This window comes from Populus alba, chromosome 5 (assembly GCF_005239225.2).
Source record: "Populus alba chromosome 5, ASM523922v2, whole genome shotgun sequence".
Classification (NCBI taxonomy): domain Eukaryota; kingdom Viridiplantae; phylum Streptophyta; class Magnoliopsida; order Malpighiales; family Salicaceae; genus Populus; species Populus alba.
Window position 1 is genome coordinate 23,056,529 of NC_133288.1, and position 14,834 is coordinate 23,071,362.

Sequence of the window (14,834 nt, forward strand, 5' to 3'; positions counted from 1 at the left end):
TAAACAAAATTCCATCTTTGCTCATTATCCTCACGCGGGAAAGTTACTGCTGATTAGAGAGATGAAGAATTGCCTTATTACCATCTAATTAAAATCTTCAAAATAAAAATTAAGAAAAATGGCACAATGTGCGCCGATGGGAGCATGTAGTTGTCAAACCAAGCAGCAACATCGGGGTGGATCGAGGAAAGAACATTTTAAGCTGTACTCTTACAGAGGTGTCTGGCCATTGGATGAAGTTGAAGACATAACAGAGAGAACATCTGTCACGGAAGCCATGACACTCAAAGCAGCTTTCAGAACTTCCTGAGAGCACCCTGGTTTCACAATGTTTCTTACCTGGGAAATTGAGGGCAGACAATCAGTGAAAGCAAAGCATATTTCAAATAGCAATCATACAACACATAGAAAGAATCCAGTCCAGTCATAGAATTTTGTCAGCTGATCCTTTAGCATTGCAAAACCAGCTTTAACCTGAATCGAACACCACTATCTCAAGACAGATTATCTTTGTATGAAAAGCAACAAAACCAACCTCCTACCACATGTTGCTCCCATCACATAACACAAGCATGAGGATAGAAAGTTCATTTTCAACCCCAAAGAATTAGCACACCAAATATGCATAAACATTTAAAACAAAAGTATGAGATGGCGATACACTGAATGTATGATGAAGAAAGTGGTGGACTTCTGCACACAAAAGTCATCAAACTTCGTGCTTCATAACTAGTTGAACAGTAGTTTCATCCAAAGAAACAAAATGGTAAGACAATCCACATTTAAATTTTAGACCAAATTAATCATGCCTTCCATTCCCCCCCTTCATTTTTTGACTTGTCCTAGAATTCAACATGAACAAATCTAACACCATACAACCTTCATAGGCAAAGAAAAAAGAAATAATAACCATTTGCAAAGGAAAAAACGATCATCCAAAATATTGAGTGAATATTTAAATGTGAAACACATAATTGAGAGAATAACAACCAAGTACCTTGTCAAGGTATTCCTGCAGTTTCTTGATCCCGCCCATATAATCCTGGTCTTCAACACAGAGAGTTACAGCCTTAGAATCCGCACCAGGACCATCAAATTGAAGGGGACCTGGATTTCTGTACAGGTCATCCATCCAAAACCTTCCTGCATTCTGTCTCAGCAGCCTGCATTTAAGCCAAGCATTAAAAAATTATTGCATGCTTCTCTGACTGTCATGGGGAATTTATGTAAAGTTGTGGTCACAATATCTATAAAGTTCCTGATCTTCCCTCTCTCCTAATATCTGAATAACATAAACATTTGATGAATCATGAAAAAGAACTTACTCATATGCTTTGCCTTTCAAATTCACAGTAGCAGGATGAATAGCAGGTTTTCCAATTGAAGATGCACCAGGGCTTTGAGCCCAACGCTTCACTGTCATCATTGCCTACAATTTTACAAAATATAATATAGATAAGCTGTAAAAGAAGGGATTGCAATGCATGTATCATAATTTTTGCTAGGAAAAAGAACTTTGCAGGTAAAAGAAGAAATCTGCCTTTAAGATCGAAATTAAAACTCAACTGTAATTGGAGCAGCACCACATCGCCACTTGTTCACAGGATTCTTTAGGTTAGTTACAGTGGCCATGTAACCATTCAAACCAGCTGCTAAAATATGGTAGCTGATGTGCCCAAGAACCTATGAAATATACCACTCAGTATTAATAAAAGATACTTGAATTGGACTTAAAAAGGATGAGATACATATCAACCCTGGTTGATAACATACATAGGCATAGTCGCAATCAAATTTCGATGGTAAGGACCCGCGGGCCTGGTAACCAAAAAAGTGGCAGATAGCATTGAACTTTTTCCCCGTGTATGTGCCTTCTTTCTGCTCAAAACACCAAAGACACCAGAAAAAACCTAAGTCAATTGCAACAAACATAACAATCATTAGACAGTTAACAGAAACCAACAATAGGACCATTTTGCTTGACACGAATTTCAGAAGTATATAGCAACGCAATTATCGAGCATGGATCATAACAATGATGGGGACTCATAGTCTCATACAATCATTTCACGAGGAAAAAAAATGTAAAATTATTGCTGCACCACACAGAAGTTAAAGATATAATAAAACTCTCAGGGCTAGGGAAATCAACAATGATTAAAAAACAAAAACAAAAAAGATCAATGTCATACCAGCCGCTTGTTCATTTCTGTCTCCACAAGATGAGCCAGAAGTTTCTCTGTTTCAATCTAGGGTAAAAACAAACAAGCAGTCAATTTATCAACAATGTAATTTTTAATTGTTCCTTTTAATAAGAATTGCATGCTCGTTACCTGGGATAATTGTGCCGAGTCATCTGATTCAGGATGAAGCAGCAGCTGTGCCATTAAAAATATTAATATTTTAGAAGATAAAATACCCATTTGCTTTAAATTGATTGACAAATATCTTGAAATGCAAATCAGTAAGGGGAAATGTAAACCTGCTTCTTAATATATGGTGGCAAAAATTCAAATAAAGCAGATGTCCATGGTGAAAGCTGTGATGAAATCTTGTCAGGGGCGACACCATGCCTGAGTAAGTCATGTATTTCCTGAAAGGTGCATAAAATTTCAGTGCTCCCTTTCACAGGAAAAGAAAAGCCAGCAAACATATGCATAGATGTATTTTACACACATGCAGACTGTGTTTGTAAGAAACTGCAGTCTGAAGGACAACACCCACACATTCGCAAATGAGGCCAAGCAAAGAGATACAAAAGCCATTACCTTCAAGAGAGCATAGACCTCGGGAATGCTTTCTATGAGTCCCTCTGGCAGTAGAATGACTCCATGATTCTTGTCTGGTGCAATTAACCATGTCAGATGACCAATATTGCAATTTATCACGAAACAGGATATACAATGACTTAGATTGTCTAAAACCTTGCGCTGCTCGGGCTTGGACAGCATCACAAATTTGTGCTGTCAAGTCAAAAAGAGTAAGCTTTGATGCAGCCACCTCCTCACCAAGAATAACCTGCAAAAAGCAGCTCAACCATTGTTCAGGAGAGAGAAAGACGAGCCCATAAAAGTTTCATTTGAAGCTCAAAGGGAGAAAAAAACAAAAAAAAAAAAAAAGGAACTGCAAAAGTGATAGACTACTAACCATGTTCGGATGAGACTGAAGTGTACATTCCAAAGCAACATGTGATGCCTTTCGGCCCATGAGCCGGATGAAATAATAATACTGGAAAATGAAATGAGTTAAAAGTTTCGAAAAGACAAATTTCACAGTGAAGAATGTTGTCTAGTATTCCTTTATCATGTACCATCTCAATCATAATTACATCAACAAACGACACAACGATAGTGAATTCTTCACTGGATGTCATGAATCAGAAAGTTGATGAATTTATTACCTTCTCTGCAGAAAGAGCATCCGTGCAGACATTGCTGATGAGCTGGGAATTGACCTGCGCAGAAAGCATGAAATTTTGATTTATTAAATTAAATGCTTAATCATGCATATTCACAACATAACATTTAGCATTCCAGCAAGCACCTGAGTTTCCCAAAGGACAGGATCAGACACCACTGCCAAGTTAAGAAATTAAGAATACCAAAAACCAATTAAGGCTGACGTTTTCCTCCTAGATCATGAACCCAAGCACTTTCATTATATTGCACTGCTGACACTATATGCAACAGAGTTTCATATATTATCATATAGGAAAAATTTGAATGCAAGAATGGACAGTAATTCTATGAAGTTCTCCTTGATATGCTACTTGATTCAACGCAAATGGTCTTATAAATATACAAAATTTTAACATACACAGCAATAACTCCTGCTTTAATTGACTTTGATGCCACCTAAACCATCCATCTTTGTTTCTGTAATTCCATTTTACTAGAAGAAGTAACTTCCTCAACATATTGATTAACAGAGAACTGCACGGTGTCATTTCATCCATACCTTGCATATTGTATCAAAACCAACATTGGTTTCCACAAATTGATTCTTGAGATCTCCATTTAAAGTAACAGGAACACCAACCACCTGCAAAATTCAAAACAGTGTGTCTAGTAAAATTCAGAAACTGGTGCCATAAAAGTACACTCAGGATCAGTTGCAGAGGCTGCTAGGAATACAAGCATGAACTATTTGTGACTGTTATTAATCATAGGTGAGAAGACAAGCAGAAATACCTTTGTTGGGCATTTTGTCTCTGCAAATGTTTCAGCTAGCTGCGCGGCATCTGTATTTGAAGTAACTCCTTCAAAAGCAAAAAGCATCCGTATTTAGTAATTGTTGCAAAATTGCATCTGTATCTCTTTGTAAATACCAAAGTGTCAAACTTACCTCCAATGATAACAAGGCCATCCAATTTCAGATCTTTGCATGCGGTTAGAGCAGCATTAACCTGTTCAGTTGTTCTTATTTGATCTTTTGTCCGTCCCAGCAAATCATAACCGCCTTGCCAAGCATAACAAAATAACGAATCAGTCAAGTCTCACGGCCAAGTGACAATCAAAGATCCCATCATGCAATCATATGATAATAATACATACCTTGATTCTTGTAGGTTGAAAGAATGTCATCTGTAATTTCAAGTGTTTTCTGAGCGAATAAACCTTCAGAACCTCCTATTGACAGATAAAAGCATTTTATAATGCAGATGTCATTTGCTTTTAAATACAACACAACAGGCTATAATGATGAAACAAACAAGCACACAAAATGTGTTCATCAAAAACTTAAAAATGCAATGAGATTTGCCAGAAATCCAAGACAATCAAATCCAAAGATGAAACACTTGTATGAGATGCCGTTGCTTATGCTTACCTAGAAATCCTAGTAAAGTGCTGTTAGGGTTATGGATTTTAAGAGCGTTGTGAAGACCCCATATGACATTATGTCCTCCAGGAGATTGTCTCCCACAAAAAACTATTCCGACCCTGTTGAGAGACACTAAATACATCAGCCAAATATGAGCGTTTTAAGCAAACACTCATAACAAGCAGATTGCAGAGTCTTCTTAACTTTTCACAGAAACACATGCAGGTGCGTACCCACACACGCAAACAAAATCAGAAAATAGAGAGAGGATTTGACAAGCAACTAGGTTTCCGATCATCCTTCCGGATAATAATGAATTTCAAAAAAGGGCAGCAGCAGGAATAGGAAGAAAGGATCGATCCCTTATTCAATATGTAGACGCGTGGTTTGGATAAAAGTGATACAAAACAGCAGATGATAGTTGAAAGGAAAAGAAGACACTCATAAATCACCAGGACCCAAGGCATACCTGAAAGCTGGATGGTCAGTTATGATTTGAGCATCAGAGACTTTAGCAGTTGCCCTGAGGAAGTGAGCTAAAGGCTGACCATAAGTGAGGGGAAAGGATCGGCTTATGCTGTGGACATCAGCTGGGTCTGCAGCAGTGGTTGCATCACCAAGTTCTACCCTCACTGCAGTTCCCTGGAAAATGCACAGATCCCAAACATATAAATGAAAATCCAAGTCAGCAATTGAATAGAAAGGAATAAATGGTGAGGGTGAAATCAGTCACTTTGTGTTAGCTTTTGCGTTTTGAAAATGTAGATCCAAGAAAAGGTGTTTTTCCTCAAGCAAGGTCTCGATAGAGTTTTCTGTGGTAACATGCAAACCTTGTGTATTGATTAGTGTATCACAAAAACAAACAGAGCATGAGGAACGTTAGAATCCAGTATCAGTATCACATTTTTGCCTCGCTAATAATTCAAGTACAGCATACGCCTAGCAAGCATAAAATAATGAAGGTAGATATATCCTAAAAAAGAAAAAAATAAGTCATATCTCCTCTGTGTTGAGGTAGATCTACTAGCCGGCGAAAGTATAACGCAGATTACGTAATCAACTAAGCGAAAAGATCAATCTAACATAGCATCGATTGCAATAAAAAAGAAAAAACTAAACTGATGCTATGACATTATGTGTTGGTGTTGTGGTAAATAGGGAGGGGAGAAAGACAGTGGGAAGAAGGGAGAGGGAGTAGGAGAGACCTGAAGACAGGGAGGGAGTTCTGGTTGGTAAAGAGATCGGAGTTTCTGGAGATCGGAAAGTTCTCTGGGAATGCCGAAATCGGAATCCATGCCGCTTTTCTCTTCTTCTTGTGCTTAGGTTGGTGAGGAGTTACTAGTAGAAGTAGAGTGTCGCTGTGGTCAGGCGGTTTTTTTTTTTTTTTTTTTTTCCCTTCAAAAGGACCGTTTTTATAGGGAGGGAGGGGAAATGGGAGAGAAAAAAAGAGGACCGGGCGATGCTACCTACCAACTATAAAGCCCACCCGTTTCGGCCTCTTGAAACGTGTTCCATTTATCCGCCATGGTTTCTAGGGTTATTACGATGCGACCCTTCTCTTCATCTATCTCTGGTGCCGTTACTAAATTGCCCTTTCATTCCTCTACGTTTTCATTTGCTAGATTTTGTCTTCTTCTCGGCCCCTCGTGCTCTGTTCTTTCTCTTTAAAATTAAACGCCCCCTGCTGTGATCAATTTTACCCGTTTGATTGACACCATGGCCACAATTACTTTTTGGCGAATGGCAGGAGATTTTCAGACTTCTTTTCTTTTACTGTTGGGTGTGAGTGGTGCGATAAAAAAAAATGACAGAGGGCTTGGGGGTAATTGCAAGTGATTAGCTATGCTATGATACTTGATAGTTGGGTCGTATATCCCAAAGATACAAAGAAGAAGCCAACAATATTCACGGGATATGCCAGAAGGATATTCTGGTAACTTCAAAAGGAGCCCGCTGACTTATTAAGCAAGCATTGCAAGTCTGTAGAGTGTATCTCTCACCTAACACTCCCCTTTGAATTTCCCTTTTGTTCGGTAGCATGTCTTTTTTTTTAAGTATTTTTTATTTAAAAATATATTATAATAATTTTTTAAAATTTTGTAATATTAATAAACTAAAAAAACACATATTAAATCAACACCAAAAAAACAAAAGTTGTCACTCTCAACATTTGTGCAAATTATTGTACAATATAATGAGGTAAGTGCCGCTCTAACTATTTATCTAGACACGTTATTATAAATTAAAGTAATATGATATGTAATTGTCCTTACAAACAAAACTTTTTTAATGGGGTGGAATTATCTTTTTTCATGAATTACATTTGACATTAAAAAAATAATTAAGGATAAAATGATCAGTTCAGATTTTATTAGGACATAGCAAGACTGTCAGCTATAAACACTACGGCATGGTATGGCTGCCAAATACCCAACACTAGGATCAGGCATGGCTGTCATATCCTAGACACCTGGTTCAAGCAGGGTAGCCAAACCCCAAGCGTTCGGGTCAGGCAAAACAGCCAAACTTATGGCTCTTGGATTTGGTATCCGAATCCAAAGCACTAGGGTCCATTATCCGAACTCAAAGCTCTAGGGTCCGACGTTGCAGTCAGACCAAGACTCTTGGATCTTGTAGTCTTGCTTGCCCCTAGCTCTTACATCATGTGTCAAAACCCAAGGCTCTAGGATCGGCCTTTCGGACTCACAACTCTTGGTTTCAGCGTCTGGAGTTTAAGAGGAGCTCAAAGCTCTTGGACCTAGCATTATAGTCAAACCCACTTAAACTCGGGTCAGACAAGTTTAATATTATTATAAATATTATTATTTGTATTATAATTATTATTATCTTTTTTATAAATAATATTATTAATATAATAATTAATAATTTTGAAAAAAATATATTAATATTGAAAAAAAACATTGATTTGATTTGAAGGGTAAAATAAAAAATTATCATCATCATCACCGACGTTGATAAATTTAAAATAAAATATCATTACTATTGAAGAAAAACGATAAATTTGATTTGATGGGATTAAAAATTATAATAACTTTGGTTAGATGAATTTAATATTATTATTATTAAATTTGAAAAAAAAAACATTATTACTATCAGAAAAAACTATAAAATTTATTTGAAGAAATTAAAAATTATAAAAACCTGGGTCAGGCAAGTTTAATATTATCATATCCATTGATATTATTAAATTTAAAATAAATATTATTACTGTAAAAAAACATAAATTTGATTTGAATGGTAAAATCAATTATTATTATTATTATTATTAGTAGTAGTAGTAGTATTTTCGCTATTAACTTGAGTGTGACATCCTTTTTCAGACCCAAGTAACTTGGGGCTTGACAAGAGTGCCAGATTCATGTTCCTTGAGTCTGGTAGGGACACTAGACCCAAGTCACCTGGGTCTTGTAGCGTAGTGTTTGCCCAAGGCTCTTGGACCTTATGTTTAAAAGGGATCCAGAGTTCTTGGGCTTGATGTTGCAGTTAAATACACTTAAATATGGGTTAGACAAGTTTAATTTTATTATTAATACTTAAAATATTATTGTTTTTATTATGATTAATATAATAATTAATAAATTTTTAAAAAATATTATTAATATTGAAAAATAATTATAGATTTGATTTGAAGGGTAAAATTAAAAATTATTATTATTAACATTAATAAAGTTCTTTAAAAAAATATCATTACCATGAAAGAAAAAACATAAATTTGATTTGAAAGGATTATAAACCATAAGAATTTAGTTCAAACATGTTTAATATTATCAATATTACTATATTATTGAATTTGAAAATAATATTATTCCTATAAAAAAAAACATAGATTTGATTTGAAAAGTAAAATCACTTATTATTATTATTATTATTATTATTATTATTAACTCATGTCTGACATCCCTTTCCAGATTCAAGTTGCTTAGGTTTGGTAGGGATGCCACACCTAAATTACTTGGGTCTTGCAGCCCCACCAGAGCCTAGACTTTTGGATCCGGTGTTTAGACCTAATACTTTTGGGTCTGATGGGAGAATCCAAGGCTATAGAGTCTGGCGTCCGAACTCAAAGCTCCTAGATCTAGCATCAAGACTTAATGCTCTCGAGTCTGACATTGAAAAGGGACTCGAAGCTCTTAAATTTGGCGTTGCAATCATACCTACTTAAATTTGGGTTAGATAAATTTAATATTATTATTTATAATATAAATATTATTACAATTATATTATTAATATGATAACTAATAAACTTGAAAAATATATTATTATAATTGAAAAAAACATAGATTTGATTTGAAATATAAAATTAAAAATTATTATTATTATTATTATTATTAAATTTAATATAAAATATTATTAATATTAAAGAAAAACCATAAGTTTGATTTGAAGAGATTAAAAACTATAATAACTTAATTCAGAAAAATTTAATTTTATTATTATAATAACTTAATTCAGAAAAATTTAATTTTATTATTAATATTATTAATATTATCATTTTTATTATTATTAGTGGAGCTAGCCCCTAAAAACTTGGGTTTGACTGGGGTGTCAGATCCAAGTTTATAATCTTTATTATTATTATTAACACTTTTTTTTTTTTAAAATATCATTACCATTGAAGAAAAACCATAAATTTAATTTCAATGGATAAAAAACTATAAGAACTTGGGTCACAAAAATTTAATGTTATTATTAATATTAAAAATATTATTATTTGTATTGTTATTATTATTATTATTAATAAATTTGAAAAATATATTATTAATATTGAAAAAAAACTACAAATTTAATTTGAAGTGTAAAATTATTATTATTATTATTAAATTTAAAATAAAATATTATTGATATCGAAGAAAAACCATAAATTTGATTTGAAGGAATTAAATTTATAAGAATTTGAATCAAACAAGTTTAAAATTATTATTAAAAAGCAAGACCTAAGTTTTTTTTATTATTATTATCATTAATAATTATTTTTAAAAAATATTATTACTATAAAAAGACCATAAATTTAATTTCAATGGATAAAAAACTATAAAATCTTGAGTATAAGTTTAATATTATTATTAACTTTAAAAATATTATTATTTGTATTATAAATATTTTTATTGGTATTATAATTAATATTATAAAAATTATTACTGGGTCTAGAGTTTTGCAATCGAATTAGCCAAATCTTGAATCCAGCGTTAGAGTTAACCTGCGGGGTAACATAAGCCACCTAGCCATTGATAACTAAAAGAGCGATAGATTTTTGCTTTTTTAAAAATATATCTTGGTTTAAAAATACCAAATTAATACAATTTTTTATTTATATTAAAAATAAAAAAAATATTATTTTAACATATAAAATACATTGATAACGATACCAAATATGCTAAGATCATCTTAAAAAGTGCAGTAGCTTATTTTAAAAAAATCAAATTAATATTTTTTTTGTGTTATTAATAATTTTAATATGTTAATATAAAAAAATATAAAAAATATTTTGATATATTTTTTTTAAAAAATAATTTTACAGAAAGCACAACCTGCACCAAGATAAGGTCGGATTTTAATTTGATGCCCCTTGACGCAGCTTTAGAGTCTGTTTGGTATTGTGGTTGCTTTTGTGGTTGTGGTTTAAAAAAAGTAGTTTAATAAAAAGTGCTTTTCGTGAGGTTCGTTTTAAAATTTGATGTGTTTGGTTAAAGTTGCGGTTAAAATTGTGGTTGAAAAAAATCAATTTCTTGTATTTGATTAATATATTTTTTTATATACAATCTGATTGTAAAATTACTTTAAAAAAATATATCTTTATATTTATAAGAGATGCTATTTTACTTTATTATAAAAAACAATCAACTATTTACCTCTTGTGTTGGGTGCACGCAATAATCTTGCCCTTCTCTTTTTAACTTAGACAGATTGGCATCAAAATTAATACAATTTTTGTTAATTAGCTCAAACTAATAATGCTACTAGAAAGGATAAAATTGCATCTTTTGAGGATATATAACGAGACCAAGGAAAAGCTCTCATGGCATACATCCTTTTTCTCTTCAACATCCTTTTTCTCTTCAACATCCCAGTGATGGGCATCTGAAAGCTCTCAATCTGCTCCTTTTCGTGTTGCCCATTTGGTTCATTATTGCCTCTGTTTGAGACGAGAGAAGAGAATAGAGGGGAAGGAAAAATTTGGGAAATGGAAATCTAGATCAATGGCAATAATTTGGAAACAGAGAGGAAGGGAGCAGAGGAGACGAGCTAACGGGAATTTGGTGCAGGTAGAAGCCTCGTTTGACAGAAGAAACGACAGAAGAAGGGATTAATAAAGTTTTGTGTTAATTACAGTGTCGGTGAGAAAGAGGAGAACACGGAAAAACAATTGTAAATTGCTTTTCAAAAACTGAGGTCCAACCTCAGTTTTTGAGTGGGACCTATATGAATAAAACTGTGGTTCAACTTAACCAAACATTTCAATATTGCTTTTACTTTCATCCGCAGCCGCAACCGCAGTGCCAAACGGCCACTTAAACCCCCAAGCATTGACAGTCACTTTTGCCCCTGCAGGGAAGATTGATTCTCACAGTGCTCACAGCACCGCGGCTGGGTTTCTCTTCTGATTTACGAGAACAGATGACCACGTCTGAAAAGCCCTGGTCTGAAAATCGGTTCGATCAAATTACATATCACCAATAACCAACGCAAATTTCTCTTATATGCTTGCAAGAGCTCTTGAAAAGTTGAGCCATGTGATTCCCCAGTTGTCTAAATGAAGAATGCATATAATATTTAATGAAGGACATGTAGTGACAGCTGCCTCCCCACCATTTGTTTCCTCTCAAAGTTTCAAAGACAGAAAAGGAACCTAAACCACCACTTCCATGTCAAATGTACATTCAAAGTACAAGGACATGAAGAGAAGATTTCCGGTCAAAATTCAAATATGGATACGATAAAGAGTTTCTAATTGTCAAACAGGGAACAGCATTGTTCTATGTGCTCATCGAAACATTCAACCAGCTTTGATCACTCAGCTCAACATGATAAAGAGCGCTAGACCTTAATTACAAAACCAAATTTAGAGAAGGAAAGATTACACCGGTAAGTTTCATCCTTGGCCTTGAAGCTTTGCATCTTCTACTGTTTGCCAAGGATATGAATATTTTACTTCCTGCTCCTCTTTGAGCCACGTTTTCTGGTGCTTTCTTTTCCATTGTTTCTAGTAGAACTTCCACCATTGTTGACTGGGGCATTGCAGGCTGGGGGAATAGGCACATGATGCCCAGGAGCCAAAGCAGGGAACCCAACAGCAGGGATTCTGCAAGAAAGCAACGATAAAGAGTAGCTGAAGGTTAAGCAATTCAGTGCGCTACCACAATCCAGCATCGAGAAAGCATCGCAAAAAGAAACAAATACTTTTGCTTCTACTGGAGCCGTAAATCAATCATCGAGGAGAATGGCAACATAGCCAGTCAAACTAACAGGGCCCACTAAGGCAACTAGTTCAAAGCAGAGGTAAATAGTAGCACTTGGCACATTCTTAACAACATATATTAGCATGGCAAATGGGCTTGTTTCAAAGCCCTGTTCTAAAGCAAACCACCCAGTTTCGATATCCAATATCGTTAGGGTTCATAACAGTGGTGCCGTTCAGCAAATTCAGTGAGCAATTACATAGCTACAGAAGTCATCAACCTTGGCATAGTCAGTCATACGATTCAGAAAATAAACACAAACTCCCTCCTCTTTAAATTACAGAACATGAATTCCCACATTAAAGAATGACGACGATAAGAGGTAATAAGCATGAGCAATATGGACTGGGAAACATACCCAACAAGAGCACAGCAGACTCCTGCTTGGCCGAGGTAACACCAAATGCATTGCCCCTCTGTAAACTAAGGCGTAGAGCATGGTTCTCCGCGATAAAACACTGAAGCAGCCTGTCCAGCCTCCTGCATTCCCCTTCCATATACCTACTCTTAATTTCAAGATCCCTCACATACAACTTCTTCCTTTCCCTTGATCTCACTGCCGCGTCCTTATTTCTCAACTGCCTGAAAAATCAGTTCAATTATTACATACAGCAGCGTCTACAACACTCTCTTTCTCCAACAGATAGAAAATGATCGCATGACAATCGTTACAGCATAGCAGAAAAACAAGGAAGAAACAGCACCAGAGCATGATCAAAACATACCTAGTTTCAATGTGCAAAAATTAAAAGAAAACCCTTATGTACAAACAGAAACGCCATAGCTTCTACGACATTGAAAAGTCTAATTTATAAACTACAGGTACCTTCTCCGTTTCTTGGAGACAATATCATCAGGATCTTCCTCCTCATCGTTGTTGTTCTTCTCCTCCGCTCCGCCGTCTTTCTCCTTCGGGCCGCCGTCAGCATCATCGGAAGAAGTGGAATCCTTATCGGTGGAAGCATCAAGGACCTCGCCACCAGACTCGTGAGCAGAAGGAGAACCGACTAAAATATCTGCCAAGAAAGCGTTGCAGTTCTCCAGCTGATCAACCTTATCGTCGTCATCTTTCATCAACAAGGTCTCAACCTCTCCGATCCAAGACGAAACCGTAGCAGGTGATGATGAATTCGAAGAATCGTTGATCAGTTGCAAGTCTGTGGTTAAAGGAGGTTCTAATTCGAAGATGCTATCGGAATCCGGTAATCCATCCAACAAATTATCCCAATTGATTTGCTCTAGCACATCATCTCCTTCTAGAAATTCCATTGCATAAATTAAGACTAGGAAAAAACCAGATAAAGCTACTACTTTTTAATCACAAAATTAGATTACAAAAAAAAGAAGAAGGAAAAGGCAAAACAAAACTAAAACTTCGAAGCAGAAATTGTTTTCCTGGGCGTGTATATATATGTGGGAAAAGGTTGCGTTGCCAAGTTCATGCTTCGTGGCAATTTCTAACCGCGTCACTCGCTTTCTTCGTGAATAAGGAAAAGAAACAGTGACGCGTTTTTAGAATGACGATCAACCGTACACGTGTGTTGATGGTCACGAAATTCAAACAAGGGAGTTGAGGGACCGGTGATCTTGCCACGTGATTTTTAGGAAGGTGTTGCCATCACCCGACCAATAGGAAGGCGCCGAGTGAACAATTAGAGGCACTGTGGCAATCTACGTGGATTTTCAAGACAGGAGGTGGACATGTGCCATCTTTTTTCTCTCTATCTTTTTAGCCTAGAAGTAAAGTAACTATATAATTTTCTTGATGTTGAATTTGGACCATAGTTTTGAAACCAGACATGGTTATCAATCCGGTCAAGTAATCAAGTTATAAGTTAGATGGGTTAACCCGGGTAAAAAAAAAAAAAAAAAAACTTTACATAACATGTATTGAATTTTTTTGGGGTTTTCTTTTATATAAAAATGGCTAAAAATAGCTAGTAATATACTAAATTATGTGAGCTAAAAACCATGGACAAAAACTAATCTATAAAGATCAAAATTCAAGCTTTAACCACGTAATTAATTGCTTTTAATCAAACGAGTAAAACCTAGATTGTGTTTTCAATTTAACAATCTTTATGTCCATGAAATACAGCACATGTCTTTGACTAGATATGACTTAGTTTACAGTTCTTGCATTCACACACACTCTTTTATACTTCAAAATTCACAAGTCTAACAGTGATATGAGAACTTGATATCCATGCTCTCTCTCTATTTTTCTATTTCAGTCTTTACTAATCTCAACAAAGGGAAAGATATCAGTTTCATCGGCTAATGTCTTTGCAGAAGCGCCTTTTCACTTCTAAGCCGATGGAAGGTAGAGGGAAGCCGTCGCCTTCCCCTTACGGTGTAGACGTGCCAGAGGCCAGAAGAGAAATCCATTCGTCCCTTTCTCCGATCAATGGCTATCTGGGCAAGTGAGAGAAGCGGACAAACTCAAAAGCGAAAGATTGAAGCCTTACAGCCAAAACGACGTCTTTTAATGACTGGCAATATTAAAAAAAAAATTGACCGGGTCTCACCTGGGTT

At 35.2% G+C, this 14,834-nt stretch overlaps 2 protein-coding genes across 2 annotated transcripts; both read right to left on the reverse strand.

The window, feature by feature from the left end:
* On the reverse strand, nucleotides 1–6,217 carry LOC118061873 (pyrophosphate--fructose 6-phosphate 1-phosphotransferase subunit alpha). Its single transcript, XM_035075481.2, has 19 exons — nucleotides 6,027–6,217; nucleotides 5,291–5,463; nucleotides 4,828–4,940; nucleotides 4,554–4,628; nucleotides 4,345–4,458; nucleotides 4,191–4,258; nucleotides 3,958–4,041; nucleotides 3,401–3,454; nucleotides 3,148–3,228; nucleotides 2,925–3,018; nucleotides 2,769–2,842; nucleotides 2,483–2,593; nucleotides 2,334–2,378; nucleotides 2,193–2,249; nucleotides 1,774–1,878; nucleotides 1,567–1,683; nucleotides 1,326–1,429; nucleotides 998–1,163; nucleotides 1–339 (listed from the first exon to the last, which is right to left on the reverse strand). The coding sequence occupies exons 1-19, from the start codon at nucleotides 6,114–6,116 to the stop codon at nucleotides 211–213; spliced, it is 1,854 nt and encodes a 617-aa protein (XP_034931372.1). The 5' UTR covers nucleotides 6,117–6,217; the 3' UTR covers nucleotides 1–210.
* A 5,530-nt stretch (nucleotides 6,218–11,747) lies between these two features.
* On the reverse strand, nucleotides 11,748–13,685 carry LOC118061871 (bZIP transcription factor 60). The gene is made up of 3 exons (XM_035075479.2): nucleotides 13,126–13,685; nucleotides 12,658–12,881; nucleotides 11,748–12,142 (listed from the first exon to the last, which is right to left on the reverse strand). Exons 1-3 carry the CDS (start codon nucleotides 13,566–13,568, stop codon nucleotides 11,889–11,891), a joined length of 921 nt encoding a protein of 306 aa, XP_034931370.1. The 5' UTR covers nucleotides 13,569–13,685; the 3' UTR covers nucleotides 11,748–11,888.
* Nucleotides 13,686–14,834: the final 1,149 nt, after the last annotated feature.

Excerpts from the sequence above, each read along its gene's own strand:
- LOC118061873 (XM_035075481.2), bottom strand. The coding sequence starts at position 6,116 with ATGGATTCCGATTTCGGCATTCCCAGAGAACTTTCCGATCTCCAGAAA. Across the intron at positions 4,629-4,827 it reads CACTTTACTAGGATTTCTAG|GAGGTTCTGAAGGTTTATTC; the intron begins GTAAGCATAAGC and ends ATCTGTCAATAG. Across the intron at positions 4,259-4,344 it reads TGGCCTTGTTATCATTGGAG|GAGTTACTTCAAATACAGAT; the intron begins GTAAGTTTGACA and ends TTGCTTTTGAAG.
- LOC118061871 (XM_035075479.2), bottom strand. The coding sequence starts at position 13,568 with ATGGAATTTCTAGAAGGAGATGATGTGCTAGAGCAAATCAATTGGGAT. Across the intron at positions 12,882-13,125 it reads GTCTCCAAGAAACGGAGAAG|GCAGTTGAGAAATAAGGACG; the intron begins GTACCTGTAGTT and ends CTGATTTTTCAG. Across the intron at positions 12,143-12,657 it reads GTCTGCTGTGCTCTTGTTGG|AATCCCTGCTGTTGGGTTCC; the intron begins GTATGTTTCCCA and ends GCTTTCTTGCAG.